The 22,348-nt window shown below is 38.5% G+C and overlaps 1 protein-coding gene across 1 annotated transcript in view; it reads right to left on the bottom strand.

Moving 5' to 3' along the window:
• MALRD1 (MAM and LDL receptor class A domain containing 1) overlaps positions 1 to 22,348 on the bottom strand; it is a 736,704-nt gene that overhangs the window by 137,809 nt on the left and 576,547 nt on the right. Inside the window, exon 35 of the mRNA XM_032880867.1 lies at positions 6,289 to 6,552. Coding sequence (XP_032736758.1) covers positions 6,289 to 6,552 — 264 coding nt within the window. The remainder of the gene's footprint in view (positions 1 to 6,288; positions 6,553 to 22,348) is intronic.

A 22,348-nucleotide genomic window follows, 5' to 3' on the forward strand; every position in this document is an offset into this window, starting at 1 on the left:
GAATCCTTATTCCTACCAACATTTAAATGTGTACAAGGTTCTCAAAACCAACCAACTTAAAAAACAAAACAAAAAACCTCTTATTTTGTTCTATATCATATTCTAAGTGCCAGCTTCTTGGAAGAATCAACAGTTGATGTCTCTCTTTGACTATTTTCTCTATAAAAGATTGGCTTCAGAATTCTCCTCTTCCTGTCCACAGCAAGTTTCCTTTCCAAGGTCACCAGGACTTTTGCTGTGCTTTTCCCAATGCATAGTTTTTAGGCCGAATCTTACATGATCTCTCAAAAACATTCCAACCTGTGAATACTCTTCATATTTAAGACTTTCTACATCTCATTTATGGCTATCACTCTTCTTTTGCTGTCCTCTTGTGCCTGTGACCACATCTCCGTGTCTTTAAGCATTTTGTTTTTTTAACTGTCCTCCACCTTTTGTCTTCCTCTCTCTGTTATCTCCTCCACACCCACAGCTTCAAGCCTGTATACTGAAGGCCATATGATTTACATAAATCGCTTTATCTCTTTCCTGAGCTCCACATATCCATCCTGAATACATTCTGAGTATCTCCATGTGAATGTGCCATAAATACCACAATCACAACATGTTTAAAAAGGAAGCCATAATCTTCCTCTCAGAGGTGCTTCTCTTCCCGGTATCCCCAGCTCAGGAAAGGGCAAATTTGCTGTCCTATTGCGCAAATCAGAAACATGGAAACTAATGTTGGTTACTTTCTCTTCCTCCTCACCTGACCATCTCTAAAGTCTAATCAAAATCTTTCTTTCACCTTCTTCCCCAATCAACTGCTGTGACATCTCCTAGCCAGCCTGTCCCTCACTGCAGCACATTCCCTGTATTACCTGAACAGTGGGTGGCGGTGGTATGATGGGTGGTGAGGAAGGACTCTTCAAGACCTAGTCCCTGCTTATCTCTCCAGACTTATTTCTACATTTCTCACCACCACAAATTCCACTCCAGTTATACAAAATTTGCTTCAGGCAAACAACTTTTTCTCTATTTCCAGACCATTCTTTAGTGGAATCAAGCACCTCTGCTTCACTTGCCTAATGACTACTATCTTTCTAAATTTGCCCCTGAAATCACTTTTCTTATTAAAATTTACGGGTTCCCTAGCACCACTGTTAGGAAGTAGTACCCTACACAGTCAATAACACTGTGTTTATCTGTCACAGAACTTCTCACATTTTATTCTTGATTATCACCTTCAGTAACATATAATGTATCTACAACCTGAGTTGGTCTAATACCATATCCATCTATCACCAATGCCCATATAATATATGGCATAGATTACATTCTTTTTTTTTTTTCATAGATTACATTCTTAATGAGAGTTTGTGAATGAAGAAATGAATGAATTTTTTAAAAATTACCATTCTAAATCAATAGGTAAACCCAGCAAAACAAACAAAAAAACTAGTATGTCTTTAATTTTGGTAAACTGTCATCATTAGGTATTTTTATCCTCTAAATTTGCCCTAGCACTTTTCCCCCTAGTTTATTTTCATATAGTTTTCCTTAGAGACTCACAACTTAATCAAATATATCAGAGATGGATAGAAGCGATACTCTCATGATACCAGTCTATTGCTAGCATGGGCTTATTTCCCTTCAGGAGAATTTCATATGTGACTCCATCATCAAACACCAAGTTTCCAGAGAGTGTCTCAAAGTATAAGGATACTGTACTTTCCGAAGCTCCTATTTAAATAGCATTCGTATTTGAAATCAAGTATCATATGACTCTATTGAACTTACTAAGATTTCTTTCAACCAAATTATATTAGAGCCCTGATGGGAATAGGGATGAATTATTTGGCAGGCTTTCTCTTCTTTATTCACTTCCATTTGTTTACCTTCCTCTAAGAAAATGTTATAGGACTTGACAAGCTGGCTTTATTACAGAAAGAATACACATATAGGAAATAACATGGAAATGGAAAACCAATCTCTAAGCCTAAACTAGGAAACGGAAAACCAATCTCTAAGCCTAAACTTTATGACTGAAACCTTTAAACATCCAAATGCTGTCTCCCCTTTCTTGCATTCATCTGTACTCCTTTTCTGATAGTTATAATTCCTGTCGCCCACTCTAAATAAGACACTGAAATAGCCTTGTATTTTTTTCAGTGTCCCCTGCTACATTCCAAGATGTTTTTTACTACTTAAAAAGTTTTTTACTACTTAAAAAAGACAAGTGGTCATTAACAGGTAGTTTGCGTAGCCCTATCACTGCAACCTATGCCAAATATAGAATACAGTATAATATAACACCAAGCATACAAATAATTAAATGAGATGATAGTAGTGCTTTGACTCACTATGCTTTTGTGCTCACCTGTGATCGGTGTAATTACTTCTAAACCAACACTCTCCCTTCCTTAAACGAATAGGTTAGTTATAATGAAAGTAGAAGATGCTGAATGCCAGGCTAAGGATTGTCCATATATTCTCTCAAATCCTCATAGCTCTAAAAGGCAATATTATGTGGATGCTAAGTCTGGTTCTAATAACTTTCCCAAGCCTGAACATGTAGTAAGTGATAAGGAGGATATTCAAACCCATGTCCTTAGGATTTACTATTCCATGAACTCTTATTGCCATATCTACCCAGGTAGTTAGTCTAGGTCCAACCTCTACCTACATATATTCATTAAAATGAATATTTGCCTATAGCCCTTTGCTTGAGCCAGCTTCATAAATACTTACATTGGGAAGAAAGTTTACTTACGTGTCCTCGATCCATTTCCAAAAACATTTGTTAAAATGGTAACAAGTCCCATATACAACTACATCAAAAAATATCTAAAAATTAATTTAACCAAGGAGGTGAAAAATCTGTATGCTAAAAACTGTAATGATGTAAAATCTGTATGCTGAAAACTGTAAGATGTTGATGAAAGAAACTGAAAACAACACAAATGGAAAGATGTATCATGCTCATGGATTGGAAGAATTAATACTGCTAAAAGGTCCAAAATATTTGAAGCAATCTACAGATTCAATGCAATCCCCATCAAAATACCCATAGTATCTTCCACAAAACTAAAACAAATAATCCTAAAATTTGTAGGAACTACAAAAGACTCCAAATAGCCCAAAGCGTGAGAAAGAACAAAGCTGGAAGCATCACAATCCCAAATTTCCAACTATAATACAAAGCTATAGTAGTCAAAGTAGTATAGCACCAACAGAAATCATGCACACAGATCAACAGAATAGAACAGAGCTCAGAAATAAGCATGCACATAAGGCAACTAATTCATGACCAGGGAGACAAGAGTACATACTGGGGAAAAGACAGTCTCTTCAATTAATGGTGCTGAAAAACTGGATGGCTACATGCAAAGGGGTAAGTCCAGAGCATTTTTGCCATATACACACATAAAGTCAAAATGGATTAAGGACCTAAATGTAAGATCTGAAACCATACAATTAAAAGAAAACATAGGCAGTAAACTTTTGGACATTGGCCTTATTTTTCTGGATTTGTCTCCCCATGTAAGGGAAACAAAAGTGAAAATTATCTATTTGGAGTACATGAAACTAAAAAGCTTTTACACAAAGAAACCATCAGCAAAACTAAAAAAAAAAAAAAAAGAAAGAAAACAACAACAAAACCCTACTACATGGGAAAAGATATTTGCAAATGATGTACCTGATAAGAGCTTATTATCCAAAACAAATAACTGCACACACACTCACCCACACACACGTAATCTAATTAAAAATGGGCAGAGAGGGGCACCTGAGTGGCTCAGTGGGTTAAAGCCTCTGTCTTCGGCTCAGTTCACAATCCCAGGGTCCTGGGATCAAGCCCCGCATTAGGCTCTCTGCTCATCAGGGAGCCTTCTTCCCCCTCTCTCTCTGCCTGCCTCTCTGCCTACTTGTGATCTCTGTCTGTCAAATAAATAAATAAATAAAATCTTAAAAATAAAAATGGGCAGATGACCTGAAGAGACATTTTTTTTCAAAGAAGACATCCAGATGGCCAACAGAAACACGAAAATTTGCTCAACATCATTCATCATCAGGGAAATACGTATCAAAACTACAAAGAGATATCACCTCACACTTGTAAGAAAGGCTAGTGTCAAAGACAGGAAGTGACAAGTGTTGTTTAGCATGTGAGAAAAAGGAACACTTGTGTACTATTGGTAAGAATGTAAAATGGGGCAGCCATGATAAAAACAAAACAAAAATAAATAATAAAAACAAGAAATACTACAGCGGTTCCTCAAAAAAATTAAAAACAGAACTACCAAGATGACCTAGAAATTCCATATCTGAGTATTTGTACAAAGAAAACAAAACACTAATTCAAGAAGATATATGCCCTCCTATGTTTATTGCCTTATTTATAATATCCAAGATATGGAAATCAAGCATCCATCAATATATGAAGATGTGATACACACACACACACAAACACATACACACATTCACATACATACACATACAATGGAATATTATATAGCCAAAAAAGAGAATGAAATCCTACCACATGTGACAGTATAAATGGATGGAGAGAGTATTACACTAAGTGAGTTAAGTCAGACAAAGAAGGACATGTATCATATGTTTTCACTCCTATGGGTAATCTTAAAAACAAGCAAAACTGAAACAGAATCACAAACACAGAGAACAAACTGGTGGCTGCCAGAGGGGAGAGTGGTTGTGGGGTGAACAAAATCATTAAAGGGGATTAAGAGGTACAAACTTCCAGTTAAAAAATAAATAAGTCATGGGGATGAAAAGTACAGCATAAGAAATGTAGTCCATAATACTGTAACAATTTTGCATGGTGGTACATGGTAATAGCAACAACAAAAAAGATAAAAAATACATAGGCGCATTCTCCACATGAATGGCTCAGATATAAATAAAAAAGGAAATCAGGTAAGTATAACAGAGATTAGTGTGACTACAAACAGAATGTTTCCAGAAATGCTAAGTAAACACAGCAAAGGAAATAGTAAAACCAAAAGACAACTGACAGAATGGGAGAAGATATTTGCAAATGACATATCAGATAAAAGGCTAGTATCCAAAAATTAAAAATCTATAAAGAACTTAAACTCAACACCCAAAGAACAAATACTCCAATCAAGAAATGGGCAGAAGACATAACAGACATTTCTGCAAAGAAGACATCCAAATGGCCAACAGACACATGAAATAGTGCTTATATGGCATTATTCATCAATTCATCTGTCGATGGACATCTGGGCCCTTTCCATAGTTTAGCTATTGTGGACAACAGCCATATTGACTGGCTACTGTGGACATCACTTGGCATCAGGGAAATACAATCAAAACCACAGTGAGATACCACCTCACACCAGTCAGAATGGCTAAAATTAACAAGTCAGGAAATGACAGATGCTAGCGAGGATGCAGAGAAAGGGGAACCCTCCTACACTCTTCAAGGGAATGCAAGCTGGTGCAGCTACTCTGGAAAACAGAATGGAGGCTCCTCAAAAAGTTGAAAATAGAGCTAGCCTATGACCTAGCAATTGCACTACTGGGTATTTACCCCGAAGATACAAATGTAGTGATCTGAAGGGGCACGTGTACCTGAATGTTTATAGCAGCAATGTCCACAATAGCCAAAATCTGGAAAGAGTCCAGATGCCCATTGACAGTTGGATGGATAAAGAAAATGTGATATAGATATATATATCTATATGATGAAATAGTATGCAGCCATCAAAAATGAACTCTTGCTATTTGCAACAACACGGATGGAACCAGAGGGTATTATGCTAAGTCAAATAAGTCAATCAGAGAAAGGCAATTATCACATGATCTCACTGATTTGAGGAATTTGAGAAACAGACAGAGGGTCATAGGGGAAGAGAGGAAAAAATGAACTAAGACGAACAACAGAGGGAGACAAACCGTAAAAGACTCTTAATCTCAGGAAACAAACCAAGGGTTGCTGGAGGGAAGGGAGTTTTGGGGGGATGGAGTGACTGGGTGATGGACATTGGGGAGGGTATGTGTTGTGGTGAGTGCTGGGTGCTATGTAAGACTGAATGAATCACAGACCTATACCCCTGGAACAAATAATACATTATAAGTTAATTTTAAAAATGCTAAGAAAGGCCTACATGCTTTGTTTAGCAACATAATACAAGCAACTATGTTACTGATGAGAAAATCACGGTAAGACTCTAGAGAACTTTGTTTCACCCGTCAAGCTCTCTTTATAATTTCCAAACTGCATTTCTTCCCTGGCACACCGAGTTAGTGAAAATAACTCACAGCAGCTGGATTCATCTTCATTAAAGTGACAGTCGGGCACTCCATCGCATAGCAGGAGGGATGGGATATACTCGTCGCTCGAGCACTGGAACTCCATTTTACCACAGCGCTGAGGAGCAGGGCTGAGAGAACAATCCATTTCGTCAGAGCCATCTATGCAATCTTCCTGACAGTTACATTTCCCCGAGAGAGGGACACACTGGAGTGTGTAGATACAAGAAAATTGATTGGCTTCACAGGGTGATGGCCAGGGTGCCACAGGACCTAAACAGAAAGCAAGTCATTTCCGTATTAGGAGAATTATTGCTCTGTCCATTGTTGAAACATTATAGGATACATTTATTACTGGGTAAAAATGAAAAATTATGGTAATTTAAGTAAATTAATCTTCAATTAGGAATGATAGGAGCTCTACAAAACATCCAAGTGCTATTAGAGAAGATGTCTCTTCTTAACCTCAGAAATGACATTCTTAAAAAAAGGACACTTTCAAATTAAAGAAGAAATTTTGGTTCATCAGTCTTAAATTTGACCACTAAATCAGATTTTCCTCGAGAGTAAAGATATTTTATGCAGTAAGGTAAGCATTTTGGAAAGCTGCATTCACATTTTTCAAATTTTGTGAAGGGAACTGTCATTCTACCAGTAGGAAATTAATAAACATTCTGTGGTTCCACTTGGGAAATTTGGCTCCTGAGACCCTGGTTAGGACAGGGTCACTGTAGCAGACCTCCACCATGGCTCTATCACACTCCTCTCTGCCTCTGGGTCTTGATGACAGCTCAAAGGTCACATGCTACCATATGTAAAGTGCCAACAAAGTCATACTGGATGGCAAAACCCTGCACTAGCAGGCATCCTGAAGATAATGTGGTTCAAACCCAAACCGACTTCTTTTACAAATGAGGACCTGGAAGCCCATAAATTTTAAGGGCCCAAAGACATAATACTAGTTTAATAAATTATTAGCACATGAAACTATTCTGCAGAAAAGGTTAAAATCAGCTCAGTCAAAACCTAAAGCATGAAAAAAGACTGTTGACTTGTTGCAATTTCCAGAGGTCAGAAATACATGAGAGTATACACAAGTGCACTAATTTGCTGGAACATTATTAGTAGAATGGTCCTTACACTTCATACTGTCTGACAGTAGTTGATGGGCGACTCATCAGTATATCAAGAGAGAAAAAAATACATAATAGTGGGGACCAGTTCAGGAATAGTTTTGTGTTCTTTACATCTTAAAACAACTTTTACTCATAAATTATTTAAATTATATGTAAAATTATATATTATATCTTATATAGAAGATATATGATATAAAAATTACATAATTATATATAAGATGTAGATTACATATTATATGTAACATATGTGAGATTATATAAGAATGGTAATTAATTATATAATTATATAAGAATAATTTGTTTTATGCATTAAGATGGTGATGTGACTTATTAAGAAAAAAAAAAAAACAGAATCTGACACTTCCTCTTCCCCGATTCACTCACTAGAGGTAATATATCTAGGATATATTTAGACTCAAACTCTGTGGGGAAAGCCATATATTTGAGGGAACCTTCCATGGAAACCAGCATATTGAACTGGAGACTCTGCTACCTTGTTCTTATTTAGCGACTGACAGGTCAGAGCAGCATAGAGAGTTATATGCTCCCACATATATGTGGGATCAGGAACATGACAAGGATGGCCACTCTTGCCACTGTTGTTCAACATAGTACTAGAAGTCCTAGCAGTAACAATCAGACAACAAAAAGAAATAAAAGGTATTCAAATTGGCAAGGAAGAAGTTAAACTTTCTCTCTTTGCAGATGACATGATAATTTATATGGAAAACCCAAAAGACTCCACACCTAAACTACTAGAACTCATACAGCAATTCAGTAATATGGCAGGATACAAAATCAACGTACAGAAATCAGTTGCTTTCTTATACACTAACAATGAAAATATAGAAAGGGAAATTCCATCTACTAGAGTACCAAGAACCATTAAGATACCTGGGAATAAACCTAACCAAAGAGGTAAAGAATCTGTCCTCGAGAAACTACACAACACTTCTAAAAGAAATTGAAGAAGTCACAAAAAGATGGAAGACCATTCCATGCTCATGGATCAGAAGAATACTCATTGCTAAAATGTCTACACTGCCTAGAGCCATCTATACTTTCAATGCCATCCCAATCAAAATTCCACTGACATTTTTCAAAGAGCTGGAACAAACAAGCCTATAATTTGTATGGAAACAGAAGAGACCCCGCATTGCTAAGGAAATGTTGAAAACGAAAAACAAAACTGAAGGCATCATGTTGCCTGAATTCAAGCGTTACTACAAAGCTGTGATCACTAAGACAGCATGGTACTGGCACAAAAACAGACACGTAGACCAGTGGAACAGAGTAGAGAGCCCAGATATGGACCCTCAACTCTATGGTCAAATAATCTTTGACAAAGCAGGAAAAAAAATACATGGGAAAAAAGACAGTCTCTTCAATAAGTGGTGCTGGGAAAATTGGACAGCTATGTGTAGAAGAATGAAACCCGACCATTCTCTTACACCATACACAAAGATAAACTTGAAATGGATACAAGACCTCAATGTGAGGCAGGAATCCATCAAAATCCTAGAGGAGAACATAGGCAGTAACCTCTTCGACATCGGCCACTTCTTTCAAGATATGTCTCCAAAGGCAAAGAAAACAAAAGCGAAAAATTATTTTTGGGACTTCATCAAGATCAAAAGCTTCTGCACAGCAAAGGAAACAATCAACAAAACAGAGAGGCAACCCACAGAATGGGAGAAGATATTCACAAATGACACTACAGACAAAGGGCTGATATCCAAGATCTATAAAGAAATTCTCAAACTCAACACACACAAAACAGACAATCATGTCAAAAAATAGGCAGAAGACATGAACAGACACTTCTCCAAAGAAGACATACAAATGGGTAACAGACACATGAAAAAATGTTCATCATCATTAGCCATCAGGGAGATTCAAATCAAAACCACATTGAGATATCACCTTACACCAGGCAGAATGGCCAAAATTAGCAAGACAATTGTTGGAGAGAATGTGGAGAAAGGGGAACCCTCTTACACTGTTGGTGGGAATGCAAGTTGGTGCAGCCACTTGAGAAAACAGTGTGGAGATTCCTCAAGAAATTAAAAATAGAGCTTCCCTATGACCCGCAATTGCACTACTGGGTATTTACCCCAAAGATACAGATGTAGTGAAAAGAAGGGCCAACTGTACCCCAATGTTTATAGCAGTGCCTCAGTGAGGGACATCTCTGAAAGGGCCAGTGCGGTTCCAGAGCCCGGTGACATGGGCTGAGGCCCCTACCACACCTGCCTTGTCCCCTACCATCCCTCTGCCCAGTCCCACTCCCTTTGCTTCACGGGGCTTGCTGCTGGGAGGATTTCTAGTCAGCTTTCTGCATAGGAATCTGTGCCTCAGGGTCCACTTCCCTGGGAACCCAACCTAAGATACTCTCTAACCAGCAAAATGTATCTTGTTTTAAACCGAATTCCTCTGAATCACTTCTTAAATTTTCCACTGAAGAATTTCTGATGCAAGAGGAACACGAACTTGCATCTCTAGGGGAGTCTAAATAGGCTCTTAGCCAGAAGCAGTTCTCCACACGCTCAGCATTTCTCTTAAGTCTCTTGTTTTATCTAATGAAAATTCTCTATTCTACTACAGAATATATCCGTGCTTTTTTCTAATACAAAAAACTTCCTCCAGGTATTCAAATGAAATGAGCACTCTGGGAAGACGTGGCATATTTATCTTCTGAATTCAGTGCGTTCTGCTGCACAATCCCTTCGAGAAGTTAAGAAAGTGTTCCTAAAATTTTAATAAATGTATTTATTCTTGGGTGTCACCCGTGGAGTCAGCTAATCATTACAGGTGATATCTTTGTCATACAATCCTGTAAAAAATGAACAGTATTAATTGTTCTTTTTTATAACCAGAATATTCTCAGCACCATCTTAAACACAGATTACTGAATGAAAAAAAAAAGATAGTCAATCGGAAAAGGCGAAGTATTGTCAGATTCTAACTATATGATATTCTGGAAAATGCAAAACTGTGGAGACAGAAAAATGCTCAGTGGTTGTCAGGGGTTGGGGGAAGAAGAGATTAATGAGTGGCGCATAGGGGACTTTAGAGCAGAGAAATTCTTCTGTATGACACTGTAATAGTCGCTATGTGTCATGCCACAGACTGAATGTTTGTGTCCCCCCGCCCCAGTTTCATACGCTGAAATGTGGTGAAATCTGGAGGTGCGGCCTTCCAGAGGTGATTAGCTCATGACGGTAGAGCCCCCATGGACATAAAAATAACTCTTGGTCCTTCCACTTTGTGAGCACACAGCAAGAAAGCATCGTCTAAGAGAAAGCAGCGACAGTATACCTCAGAATCTGTATGCTAGCCTGTAACTCATATTTGATGTTCTGCTTCTGAAATTTCTACGTTCTAGTTTCTCCAGATCCCTTCTGAAATTCAACATTTAAAGTACACAATGCTTTCGGGGCACCTGGGTGTCTCAGTCGGGAAAGTGTTCAACATCTGATTTTTAGCTCAGGTCATGATCTCAGGGTTGTGGGATTGAGCTCTGTGTGGGGCTCCGCACTCGGCGCTGGGTCCGCTTGTCCCTCTCCCTCTGCTCCTCCCCCATGTGCACTCTCTGTCTAACTCCAATCAATCAATCAATCAAATCTTAATAAAAAATAAAGTACACAATATGATGAAAAATATAGAGTACACAGGCCAAGCACACTGACCCATTACTTACCAGGCCCAGTGAGCTGCTTAGGCAGGTTGTTTAAAACCAGGGGAACTTAAATGCGAGGCCAGTGAATACACAAGGGAACAGATGCCAGATCAGTCCCAAGCCTAGCACACTCTGTTGGAAATGTGCGTTGCTGTTCACTGCATAACAACGTGGCCAGAGCAGAACAAAGACCTCCGCCAGGAAGGTGAGCTAAAATAGCACATTCAGGGCTCACAGTGTCCTTTCCATATACCCCGAAGGGCTCCGTCAGCATAGAGAAAGTGGAAGAAAGTAGGAAAGAGAGAAGGTTGCTCATATGGTGGAGATTGTGAAAGGGAAAGACAGGAGCAGGAAAAAAGACACTTCAGGAAAATGGTGGACTCATTTTAACAATATGATTCGCTGTTAACCTTAAAAGTACTTCTTGTTGTTAAGTCACCATCTCTCCGGCTGTATCTGATGGGAGGTATTGGGTGGATCCGAGGTTGAGACAGGAGGAAGCCAGAGGCTGGTGGGCAAGCCTGGTGCGCACGCGCGCACATGCACACACACACACACACACACACACACACACACACACTATCTCATATTAGCCGTAGGGGAAAGTGTCTCAAATGAATTCCAAGTCTAATGGGTGCTGAGATCAATAATGAGGTGTATCTCCTGCTGCAGTCTGCAACTGATTTACTCTCTGTATGTTAAAGCCGACGCAAGGCTGTCCCAACAGTAACGCTATGCTCCCGCGCTACCTCCCGCCAAGGATGATTCCTCCAGGGGAGACGAAGTGGGGGGGTACAGCCGGCATCACAAAGTGTGCCGAAGTCACCGCCCTCTTGTCTGCGCTGCATGAGGAGTGCGGGAAGCACACGGGCATTCACTTCGGTGTGTTTTCAGCAGAAAACAGGTTAAGACATGCTGCTTTAGAGTACAGGGGATTTGTATGGCCGTTCGTTTTGACAAGAGTCGTTCTGAAACCAGCAGAAAAATCCCACCATGGAAGCTATTCTAGCGCCATCAAGAAAGGGCAGGTGCGTCACTGCGACCGCCTCTTTGCCACGTCTACTGCTCGGTTTTTGCTCAGAGTCTGGACAATCCAAGACAGAGGTGGAGAAGTTTCGACCTTCGTTTGAAAATACAGTGACATCTTAATGTCCAAAGGAGCACACATGAAGTGTGGGCTCAATATTTCTTAAATGGATGAATAATAAGGGAATGGCTTATAATAGTAGTTTTACTTTCCTTGATAATATGCAGTGAAATAACCAAAATGGATAAAATAACGAATGCACTGACTAAATGACTATGTCCATTGATTTAATTAGCCATGAAACAGGGTAGACCAGAAAAATAGAGACCAAGAAGTTCTCTCAAAAATAACCTTCCAATGTATTTTAGTAAATCTATAATTTAGCAACTAAAGCTATCATACATTCACATGGACACTATGGGTTTTTACTGATTGCTTCAGAAGGTTTGTGGGATTTTTACATGTAAGGACTTTGACAGACCACACTCTCTATATGAATAAATCTGCCCTTTTGGTTTTGCAATAAATCTCAGGATATGGTAGAAAAAACGAAAACAAAACACCTGGGATAAAAGAGAACTGACCCTGTTTAACTAACATTCATATTCCCAGTAACTAAGACATTCTTCTGAACACCACAGTCTGCTTCATTCTATGCTCTACACACAGTTATAATTCCAGATATTTTGGGGTCTTTCTTTTGTCCTACAGGATGTTGAACTTCCTTAGTCACTCAGTTTGGGAAGCAGTTGAAATAGCTTTCTCATACCAATAAAAACTACTTCATACTGATGATTTACAGTGAAACACAGTGAAACATTCTTATGATTTTCATATAAATTCAATAAGAGTCTAGAGTCCCAAGGATAATCAGATGGATTTTTATCTTTATGATTAATATGCTTAGTGAAGACAAAATTGATTGCCTGTTTTGAAAGGAAAAAAAATATGCACAAGGAAGTTCAGTTTTAAAGAGCAGGAAGTAAGCTGTTGCCAAATATTGCCATACCCAATGACATAAATGGTAAAATGCTCACTGTAAAATATATTGGTTATAAATGGGTAATTATCTCTGGCACACATCTCATGAATAATACTCAGAAACATTACAAAACATTATAAGATTATAGGAGGGGAAAATGTATATATATATATATATATATACATACACACACACATGCACGCACACACACACGTATATATTTAATTTTAATTCTTTAGAACTTTTAGTTTGAGGCTATTTTGAGTTATAATTTTATGTTTCCTATTTCCTGAAGGACCTTCATAAAGTATAAAAATATTCATTTCTTTTTTCATTAATAATGGTTATTTCTAATTTGGAGTCCTAAGAGAATCATTTTGATCTACTTTAATTTCCATATCTAATAGCTTAAATATTCCTGAAAAGATGGAATGTGACCTCTGTTTGGACTAAAGAGAAACAGAAGAGTAGGGGCACACAGAGACGTCTGGGGTGCATGCAGAGTATGTGAGAAGTCAGGAGGGCTTACACGGTTTGTCAGAAGGGCTACACAAACAAGAAATGTCAAAAGTCTGACAGAAGAGACCAAAGTCAGGGAAATCTAAAAGCTTCCAGAAGTTGGATCCAGCATGGAAGCTGATAAGGGCCTGAGAACAGATGCCAAATAGAAAGGCATCATTATTTTCAAAGGGAGGAGCTGTGGCCACTCAAGGCTAAGCTATAATAAATATAGAAGAAAGCTGAGTGAATTTTAAAATGTATACAGACATACGTATAATGTGTATATGTGCATTTGTGCAAATACCGTGTGTTCACCCGTATGCATGAATGTACTCGCGCACACTGGTGGGTGGTTTGAAAGCATGGAGCTCTTTGCTACTGACAGAAGGGTGGTGGGAGGAGAAGGCGGTGGGGGATGGGCACCAGAAGGGAAGCGCACACGAGGCTATAGAGGGGTGAGTACTCTACTGCTCTAGTTCCCGCTCCCCCACAGCTCATATGGAGGTCACATGCTTAAAAGAAAATCAAGAATACATTTAGGGAACATCAAGAGTTGAGGAAACAGGACCTAATTCAGAGGCCCCCAAAGAGTGATCCCTTTTACTCCACATCAACGTTTGCCACAATTATGGACAACTCCTTCCTAAAGGAAAAACAGTGACGGTAATGTAAATGGATGAGATTGCATAAATGAAGAATTTTCTGCATCAACTAACCTCAAATAATCTAAAACGTGTGTGAATGTGGGAACATATATAAAATGTTGCTGGTCATTTCTTTCTTGTGATGAAGCCTGGAGCCCAGACAGACCCTAGTGGATTAACTGATTCATTCCTATTTTATCATTTCCAGATGGTGTGACAGTTCCCGGTCGGACACATCTATGCTGGTGTGGCCTTAGCTATACTCCGTGTTGGACCAGGTTGCGCACTTGACCTAATTGACTGCTGTTGTTCACTTGGTAGCTCTGGCCCACATTAACTACAACTTTATTGAATAGTTTCAAAAAAATAAAAAAAATTCCCCAATGCTGAACTCTTGACTTCTAATTTTAGGGCCATTATTCTTAAATACATTCCTTTTTAAATTCATGCTTCATATTGTTTCCAGGTTACATTCCCCAAAGGAAGACTCCTGCTCAAAAAATGGTTCTCCAATGCCTTACAGGATTTAGGGCTGAAGTACCACTGTCCAGATGCCTGACTCAGCCTCACCCATGTTCTCCCTCTTAAGCCTATAACGGCAGAGGAAATAATGAACATTTCAGATATGATGGTGTTATACTCTTTGCTGGCTGGGAAAGGACCAGGAAAGAAAATGTTGTTGGCAAGCTTTTACTTACAGAAATTTTGAGTATTTTGGCACCAATCAATTATTAGATTTTTATATAAGCATAGAAGGCTTGAGATGGAGAGTAGGAAGCTATCTCCCCATCACACACCAGAAATACAGGCACTGAAGGGAGTCTAAAGAGTTTTAAGCAATCTGCAGTGAGAGAAGATTGTTCAATTTCATACACACTTAAGAAACACCTGCTGTACATGTCTTAGGAAGGCCAAAGTACAGATAGATGATGTACTGAGGCAGGTGGTAGTACAGAAGACCACTTAGGGGTCAAATGGAATTCTATGGTGGTCTTTCAGAGATCTCTCAGCTGTAGTGTCTTGACTACTTCTATGACCCAACCAGAAAAAAATGGCTGTGATACCATCACTTCCAGTTAATAGGGCACTGTGTGCTGGAGACAGAGAAAAATAGAGCTATGTTTAATTTAATCAATATTAACTTTTGAGAAATATTAATCAGTAGCTCACCTCTAAGTACAGAGTGTTGTATGTGATTATTATTATTTTAAAAACCACATAATTTTTAAGATTAATTTTTCCCTTCTGATGAAATGATTAAAAGTGATTACTTTGAAGTATATTGGGTTATCTTGCCCCATATGGGATTCTACAGAAGGAAAGAATAACATTATGTTAATTATATTACAATCAGAAAGACCAGAAGGGGCAAACAGCAAAGTCAGGATATTCTAGAACTTGGACTTACCTCCTAATTGATCAATCATTTGCCCCACCTGGCAGAAACAACCCAGTCATCATTTCTTTAGAGCTGTTTTTACCAAAATCTGGTTATTTCCCTAACTTCATGTTTTCTGTTTTGAGCAAGTTTATGTTAGTGAAAATAACTCATATGTATGAAACCATTTATTCTTCATTAAGCCATGAAAGTTGTGTTTTTTTTGCTTTTGTTGTTTTCTATTTCTGTCACTTCCAACTATTCCCAGAAAGAGTAACCAGTCATTTCTGGGTAAAATGTTGTCACAGGCCAATAAGATGTTATCAGAAAAATCGTTATGAGAATTATTGAAGTCACTTCATTTTTAGTTAAAAAAAAATCTTCTTAAAACAGTTTGTGTATGTGTGTGTGTTTTTAGTGAAGCAGTGTCACTTTTTTGTTCTATTTCTTAGGCAACAAACAAACTTGTTTATTTCATAAAGTCTGGATGTTTTCTAGGTAACAACATATGTGTTCCTGGGAATTAGGAAAACCATGATAAAAGTAGACTCTAATAGCCCAAGAGAACAAAACAGAGCCAGATTGACCTTGGCAATGAAAAACTCCCAGACTGTCTCAGACACACTTGGCCTGGTAAAACAGTTGGCCCTATTTCTGAGTGAAAAGAAAGGATTTAGCAAAGGTTATGATAATTTCCAAACATGACTAGGAATTTAGGAGTTGATTACTCTTTCATATGGTAGAGAAATGGCTATATTACTCCACCATGTTTTGTTTTATATAGATGTTATATTACTTATACATTAAAATATATATTATGTATATATTATATGCCATACATACAGAAATATGTACATTTATATGCTAGTATCAGTGCTCACGTAAAAGCATTCACCTTTAAGACAGAGTTAGAACAATAACCTGTGGTTTATCTTCAGGTTCAGAGGGAGGTGCTTGTCAAATCCAGCCAACCTAACGGAGTATGGTTCATAACGGGACTGAGTTTTTCATGGTTTTCATTTGGAACTTTCCCCCTAATTTAACAAAATTCCTTCCAGCCTGATAATAAGTAAGAAATCAAGTAAGAACCATTTCATAGTATAACAAGCAAGCTTCTCCAAACATAGGCAAGGGTAACCCAGGTCTTGCCGGCATAAGCCTGCCTGGTATTAGTTTTTAATGCCATTTTCTGGTTCTTGTGTTTTGTTTTGTTTTTCCTTTAAATGTAATGTCCCTTCCTTGAGTAAAAAGGAATTATCCCATCCTTTGATAAACTTGAGGACTTCATAACCCACAATAATAGATTTAAAGTCTAGGGGCGCCTGGGTGTCTCAGTGGGTTAAAGCCTCTGCCTTCGGCTCGGGTCATGATCCCGGGGTCCTGGGATGGAGCCCCATATCAGGCTCTCTTCTTAGCAGGGAGCCTGCTTCCTCCTCTCTCTGTGCCTGCCTCTCTGCCTACTTGTGATCTCTCTCTGTCAAATAAATAAATAAAATCTTAAAAAAAAAAAAAAAAAGATTTAAAGTCTAATAATATTCTCTAAGCCAAAAAGTGAACTGGGGTTGACTGGTTACCATTTTCTTTCAGCTTTTTTGGTAATCATCACTACTCATTTTAAAATTAGGCTCATGATTCACTAACTGAATCAAAATTATAAAAATGAACCATACATTAAAATCATGTTTTAAATAATTTATCTATAATTACTATACACTTCTGATATAAAATGAATATCCATTCTGTATCATGTGCTGACTTGGAATTTATTTTAGATTTTTCTCAACTTAAAAGTTAAAGATCACTCATTCTCACTAAAATTAAAACACACACACACACACACACAGAACAAGATAATGACAATGGTGATATTTTAACATGGACAAAAAAAAAAGACTGAAAATAAGCTATGAATATCATAAAACACCATGTAAACTATATTATACGAGAGCTGTAAACTTCAAGCTAAGAGAATCTGCAACAGGGTTTGGCTTCCTGTGGGGAGTATCAAGGATAAATTCATGAAAATGGTGGTTTTGCTCTGCCCTTCAAAGTAGAAAAGGATTTACACAAGAGGAGGTAAAGGGCAGGGCATTCCCAGCCACAGAAGTAGTGGGTCCAAAGTCATGGAGGTGGAAGACTATGGGCATAGTTGGATAGAGGGAGGGGGTGCTATTTTGAGGTATTATTTCATAGACAGAGACAGATAAGACAAGAGTTGTACTAAAGGATATGAAACTTATTTAGTAGGTAATTGAGAGCCTATAAGCATTTTTCTTCTTCTTTATAACTTGTATGAATTTATGTATTTTGATTAGTTTCCCTTTTATTTCCCCTCTTTCTGTTAGAGTCCAGACAGATAATTTACTATTCTTGGTTAACTTTATAATTTGGTCCATATGCTTCAGAGTATTCAAGATTGATTATGATTAAAAAGAGAACTGGCCATCACGCAAACCTGGATGGTGTGGAGATTAGATATGAGAGCATAACCTAAGGGACCCTGATGCATGGGCTTGGTCAAGGGTATGCTTCCAAACAACAATTTTAATTCTGACAGAATGACACAGGGACTGTTAGAGATCATTCAGAGTGATGACAGGGGAGTAGACAGACCAGTTTCCAAAGCAAGTTTTCAAAGACAGTGGAATTAGCCAGTTTTACCCTCTGATGTACTTCATCTCACTTGCTTTTCACTTGTTTTTCTGAGTTAGATTCTCAGTATTCTATTTAATTTTTGGAACTATCCAAAATCCTTTCAACAAACTTCGTTTCTACTTAAGTTAACCCAAGTCAAATTCTGCTGCTTGGGGGAAAAAAAAAAATCGTTATTGTGTTGAATAAGAAAGATGCCAGATCTACTTTTCTATAATAGGCCCTAGAAGATGAATTTGGTAGTTTGCTACATGTCAGTAAATTAGATAAATCAGTAATGCAGCCATTACAGAGATTCTGGTGACTAATAAGGATGACTTGAACTAGAGTTTGAACAGTAAAATGGAAGCAAAGGGCGGGGGGGAGGCAAAATCTATAGAATCTGCTGCCTGAGGTGTGTTTAGACTAAGGTAATGGAGGGGTTAAAACACACACACACACACACACACAACTTCTGCTTGTAAGTGCTCTTCCAATCCAAATCCAGGACAGTACACAGTAGATTTCCAACTAACCCGGCTGAAGGGCTGTCCTGCTCAAGTTCACCAACACACCGAAGAGTGAAGACCTTCTCTAACTGCAATGTCACCTCTGCTTTCCCCTGTCTGCCTTACGCCTGCCTTACCCCCTATCTGGCCCACGCCTCCTTCTCTCTGGACTCTCTCCCTTTCTCCGTCACTCTCTATGCATTCCTTCCGCTTTCCTGATCCTCTTGTACAAACCCAGCCCTGCGTGATTTGGAAGGGACTTAGGAGATCATCTATTTCAGCTCCCTGATGAAGAAACATGGTCTAAGGAGTTACAATGATTTTCTCAGAATTGTACAGTTATTTAGTGACACAGTCATGATTTAGACTCGTGTCTCCAGAATTTTAGTCCAGCTGTCACCTCCTCAGCACTCAGTACATGTTTATTCCAAATGTCATGTAACGCTTTATGTAACTTCTCTCCCCAGATCGTCAAGTGAATCCAATGGAGCATGCTTCCTGGCATGTCACTATGGGGGCCCTGATACCCCCATTGGAGAAACACTGGTTCAATTGATGATTTTCTAAAAACATCTGCCTGAATCGACCACAAAGCACTGCTGTAAAAACTGTACCTAAAGATTCTGGATTTTGGATGTGGGTTTGGTTGGAGGCACCTCTTTTGTAGAAACTTACAGAAAGAAGACATGGTTTAATGCCAAAGATCTTACTGTTTATTCATTTGTTTGTTTGTTTGTTTTTAACTATCTTTAAAGCAGAATCTGTCCTATAACATAGTGGGCAAGAACCTAAGGCAAATGTTAGCAACTCTGTTCACACAACTAGTTATCATTGTTATTATGATTATTTAGAATAATAGTAACTTTTCACCCCAAATTTCCTAGTCATTGTGTTAGACTCTGGAGATGAAATAAACAGGCTCCTCTTGCTCATGAGGAGCTCAAATTAGTGGGAAGTGATGTATAAATGCATGTACGTGTTTATATGTATGTATGTATATATATACATATGTACGTATGTATGTTTGCATGTGTGTGAGAAGAGCTAAGAGTAAGTAGGGGAAGGAAAGAAATGGAAGATATAGGACAGGGAAGACTTTGACGGAACAGTGACTGGGAGGAACTCAGAGTGGAAATGACCGAGAACATTTACTCTTGAAAGACAGAGGATTTTTCCTGAGACAAACGGTAACAAAAAAGAGTTTGGTTGTGGATATAGTCACATTTAGAGGTAGAAACAAGAGGTTAAGGGTGTTTGTTATTTAAGGGAGTTATTTTCTATTCAAGGGATATAAGAACATTGGCAGAGTGAAGGATGTTGAAGGGAACAGCTGGGAGATTTGAGGATTATTGTAGGAAATTAGTGCCAGGGAATGGGAAATAGATGTGTGTAGGACCCTTGACCACCAGCTAAGGTGATAAACCAAAACATTTAGTGGTCCCAGTGAACATGATAAACAGCAGCCTGGAAAATACAAATGGTTATAGTAAATCAATTTCAAAGACCAGTAAAGCCAGTATGACTGAACATGTCCTGGATATTTTTATTTATCCTACAGAGTTTGTCCAATAAATAAATGTGTTAATACATGTAATGTACTTATCAAGATGCCTGGCACATAATTAGAACCCAAATTTATCTTTTAAAAAATCTGGACTTGGGGTACCTGGGTGGCTCAGTTAGTTAAGTGTCTGCCTTCAGCTTAGGTATGATCCCAGGGTCTTGGGATTGAGCCCTGCTGCAGGCTCCCTGCCCGGCAGGGAGTTTGCTTCTCCTTCTCCCTCTGCTTCATGCCCCCTCCTAGGGCTCTCTCTCTCTCTTTCTGTCTCAAATGAATAAAAATCCTTTAAAAAAGTTATTAAAAAAATAAAAAATTGGACATAAAATAATTCAAAGTGCTGATTGAGAATGGAATTGAAATGTTAGATCACTAGATCTAGGATTATTACGGGAAAAAAAGTATAAAGAAACTGTTTTGGGGCACCTGGGTGGCTTAGCGGGTTAAAGCCTCTGCTTTCGGCTCAGGTCATGATATCAGGGTCCTGGGATCGAGCCCTGCATCGGGCTCTCTGCTCAAGCGGGGACCCTGCTTCCTCCTCTCTCTCTGCCTGCCTCTTTGCCTACTTGTGATCTCTGCCTGTCAAATAAATAAATAAAAGTCTTTAAAAAAAAAAAAAAAGAAACTTTTATGGGAGAAAGCGGGAAGCACTGAGAATCTAGAATTGCATTTTTTTCTTATTAACAATGTTTGAAAACAGGTTTTGGAGGAGTAATTAGAAAGTAGAGGATATGATGATCAGATGAAATTTTCAACCCTAAAATTTCAGACAGGATGATAAGATCCAGTGTGGGAGCTGGTTATGAAGGAAGAATATTTATGAAGATAACTAAAACTGAAAAGGTCAACACTGTACAGGGCTGAGTGACCTGGAAGCTGAAATTACCAAGGATTTAGGATCTAGAGAAAAATCACTGGAAGGATAAGAACCCAGATGTGTGGTCTTTTTTTTTTTTTTTTAATATTTTATTTATTTATTTGACAGAGAGAAAGAGAGAGATAACAAGTAGGCAGAGAGGCAGGCAGAGAGAGGGGGGAAGCAGGCTCCCTACTGGGCAGAGAGCCTGATGCGGGACTCAATCCCAGGACCCCGAGATCATGACCCGAGCCAAAGGCAGAGGCTCAACCAACTGAGCCACCCAGGTGCCCCAGATGTGTGGTCTTAAAAAGAAGAAAATTTAAAAAAAACAATTTAAAAAAAATTTTTAAGTAATCTCTACACTCAGTGTGGGCCTTGAACTTATAACCCTGGGATCAAGAGTCACATGCTCTACAGACTGAGTCAGCGAGGCATCCCCAAAAGAAGAAACTTTTAAATAACTCTGTAAAAATAAAAAAAAAAATTTTTAAAGATTTTATTTATTTGTCAGAGAGAGAAAGAAAGAGAGAGAGAGGTCACAAGTAAGCCAAGAGGCAGGCAGAGGCAGAGGGAGAAGCAGGTTCCCTGCCGAGCAAAGAACCCGATGTGGGACTCAATCCCAGGACGCTGGGATCATGACCTGATCCGAAGGTAGCCACTTAACCAACTGAGCCACCCAGGTGTCCCTGTAAAAATAAAATTTTGAATGAGGCAAAGAGTAGCCAAAAAGACAATGACCCTATTATTTAACAATGAAAATCTGAAGATTTTGTAAAGAATAAACAGCCAGTCAAGCAGAAGCATCATAAATAGCAGAAATTTGGATTTCAGTTAAGGGGATGATTTCTTACAAAATGTGTTATTGACAAGACTCTTGTTTTGACTACGAATTCCACACTGTACTGTAGAAACAGTGAGGAGAAGGCAAATAGCCTAGGGAGTGGGAAAAAGCTAATATGGATGGAAAAGACACTTTGGAAGAATATAGGTGACCAGAAGAATCCTTACCTTGTGTAAGTCTTGTGAACCTTTAGAAATAAAGAAAGTAGGGGGGGAGGAGTCAAGATGGCGGAGAAGTAGCAGCTGAGACTACTTCAGGTATCGGGAGATGAGCTAGATAGCTTATCTAAAGATTGCAAACACCTACAAATCCAACGGGAGATTG

This window comes from Lontra canadensis, unplaced genomic scaffold (assembly GCF_010015895.1).
Source record: "Lontra canadensis isolate GAN:19392208 unplaced genomic scaffold, GSC_riverotter_1.0 scaffold72, whole genome shotgun sequence".
Taxonomy (NCBI): Eukaryota; Metazoa; Chordata; class Mammalia; order Carnivora; family Mustelidae; genus Lontra; species Lontra canadensis.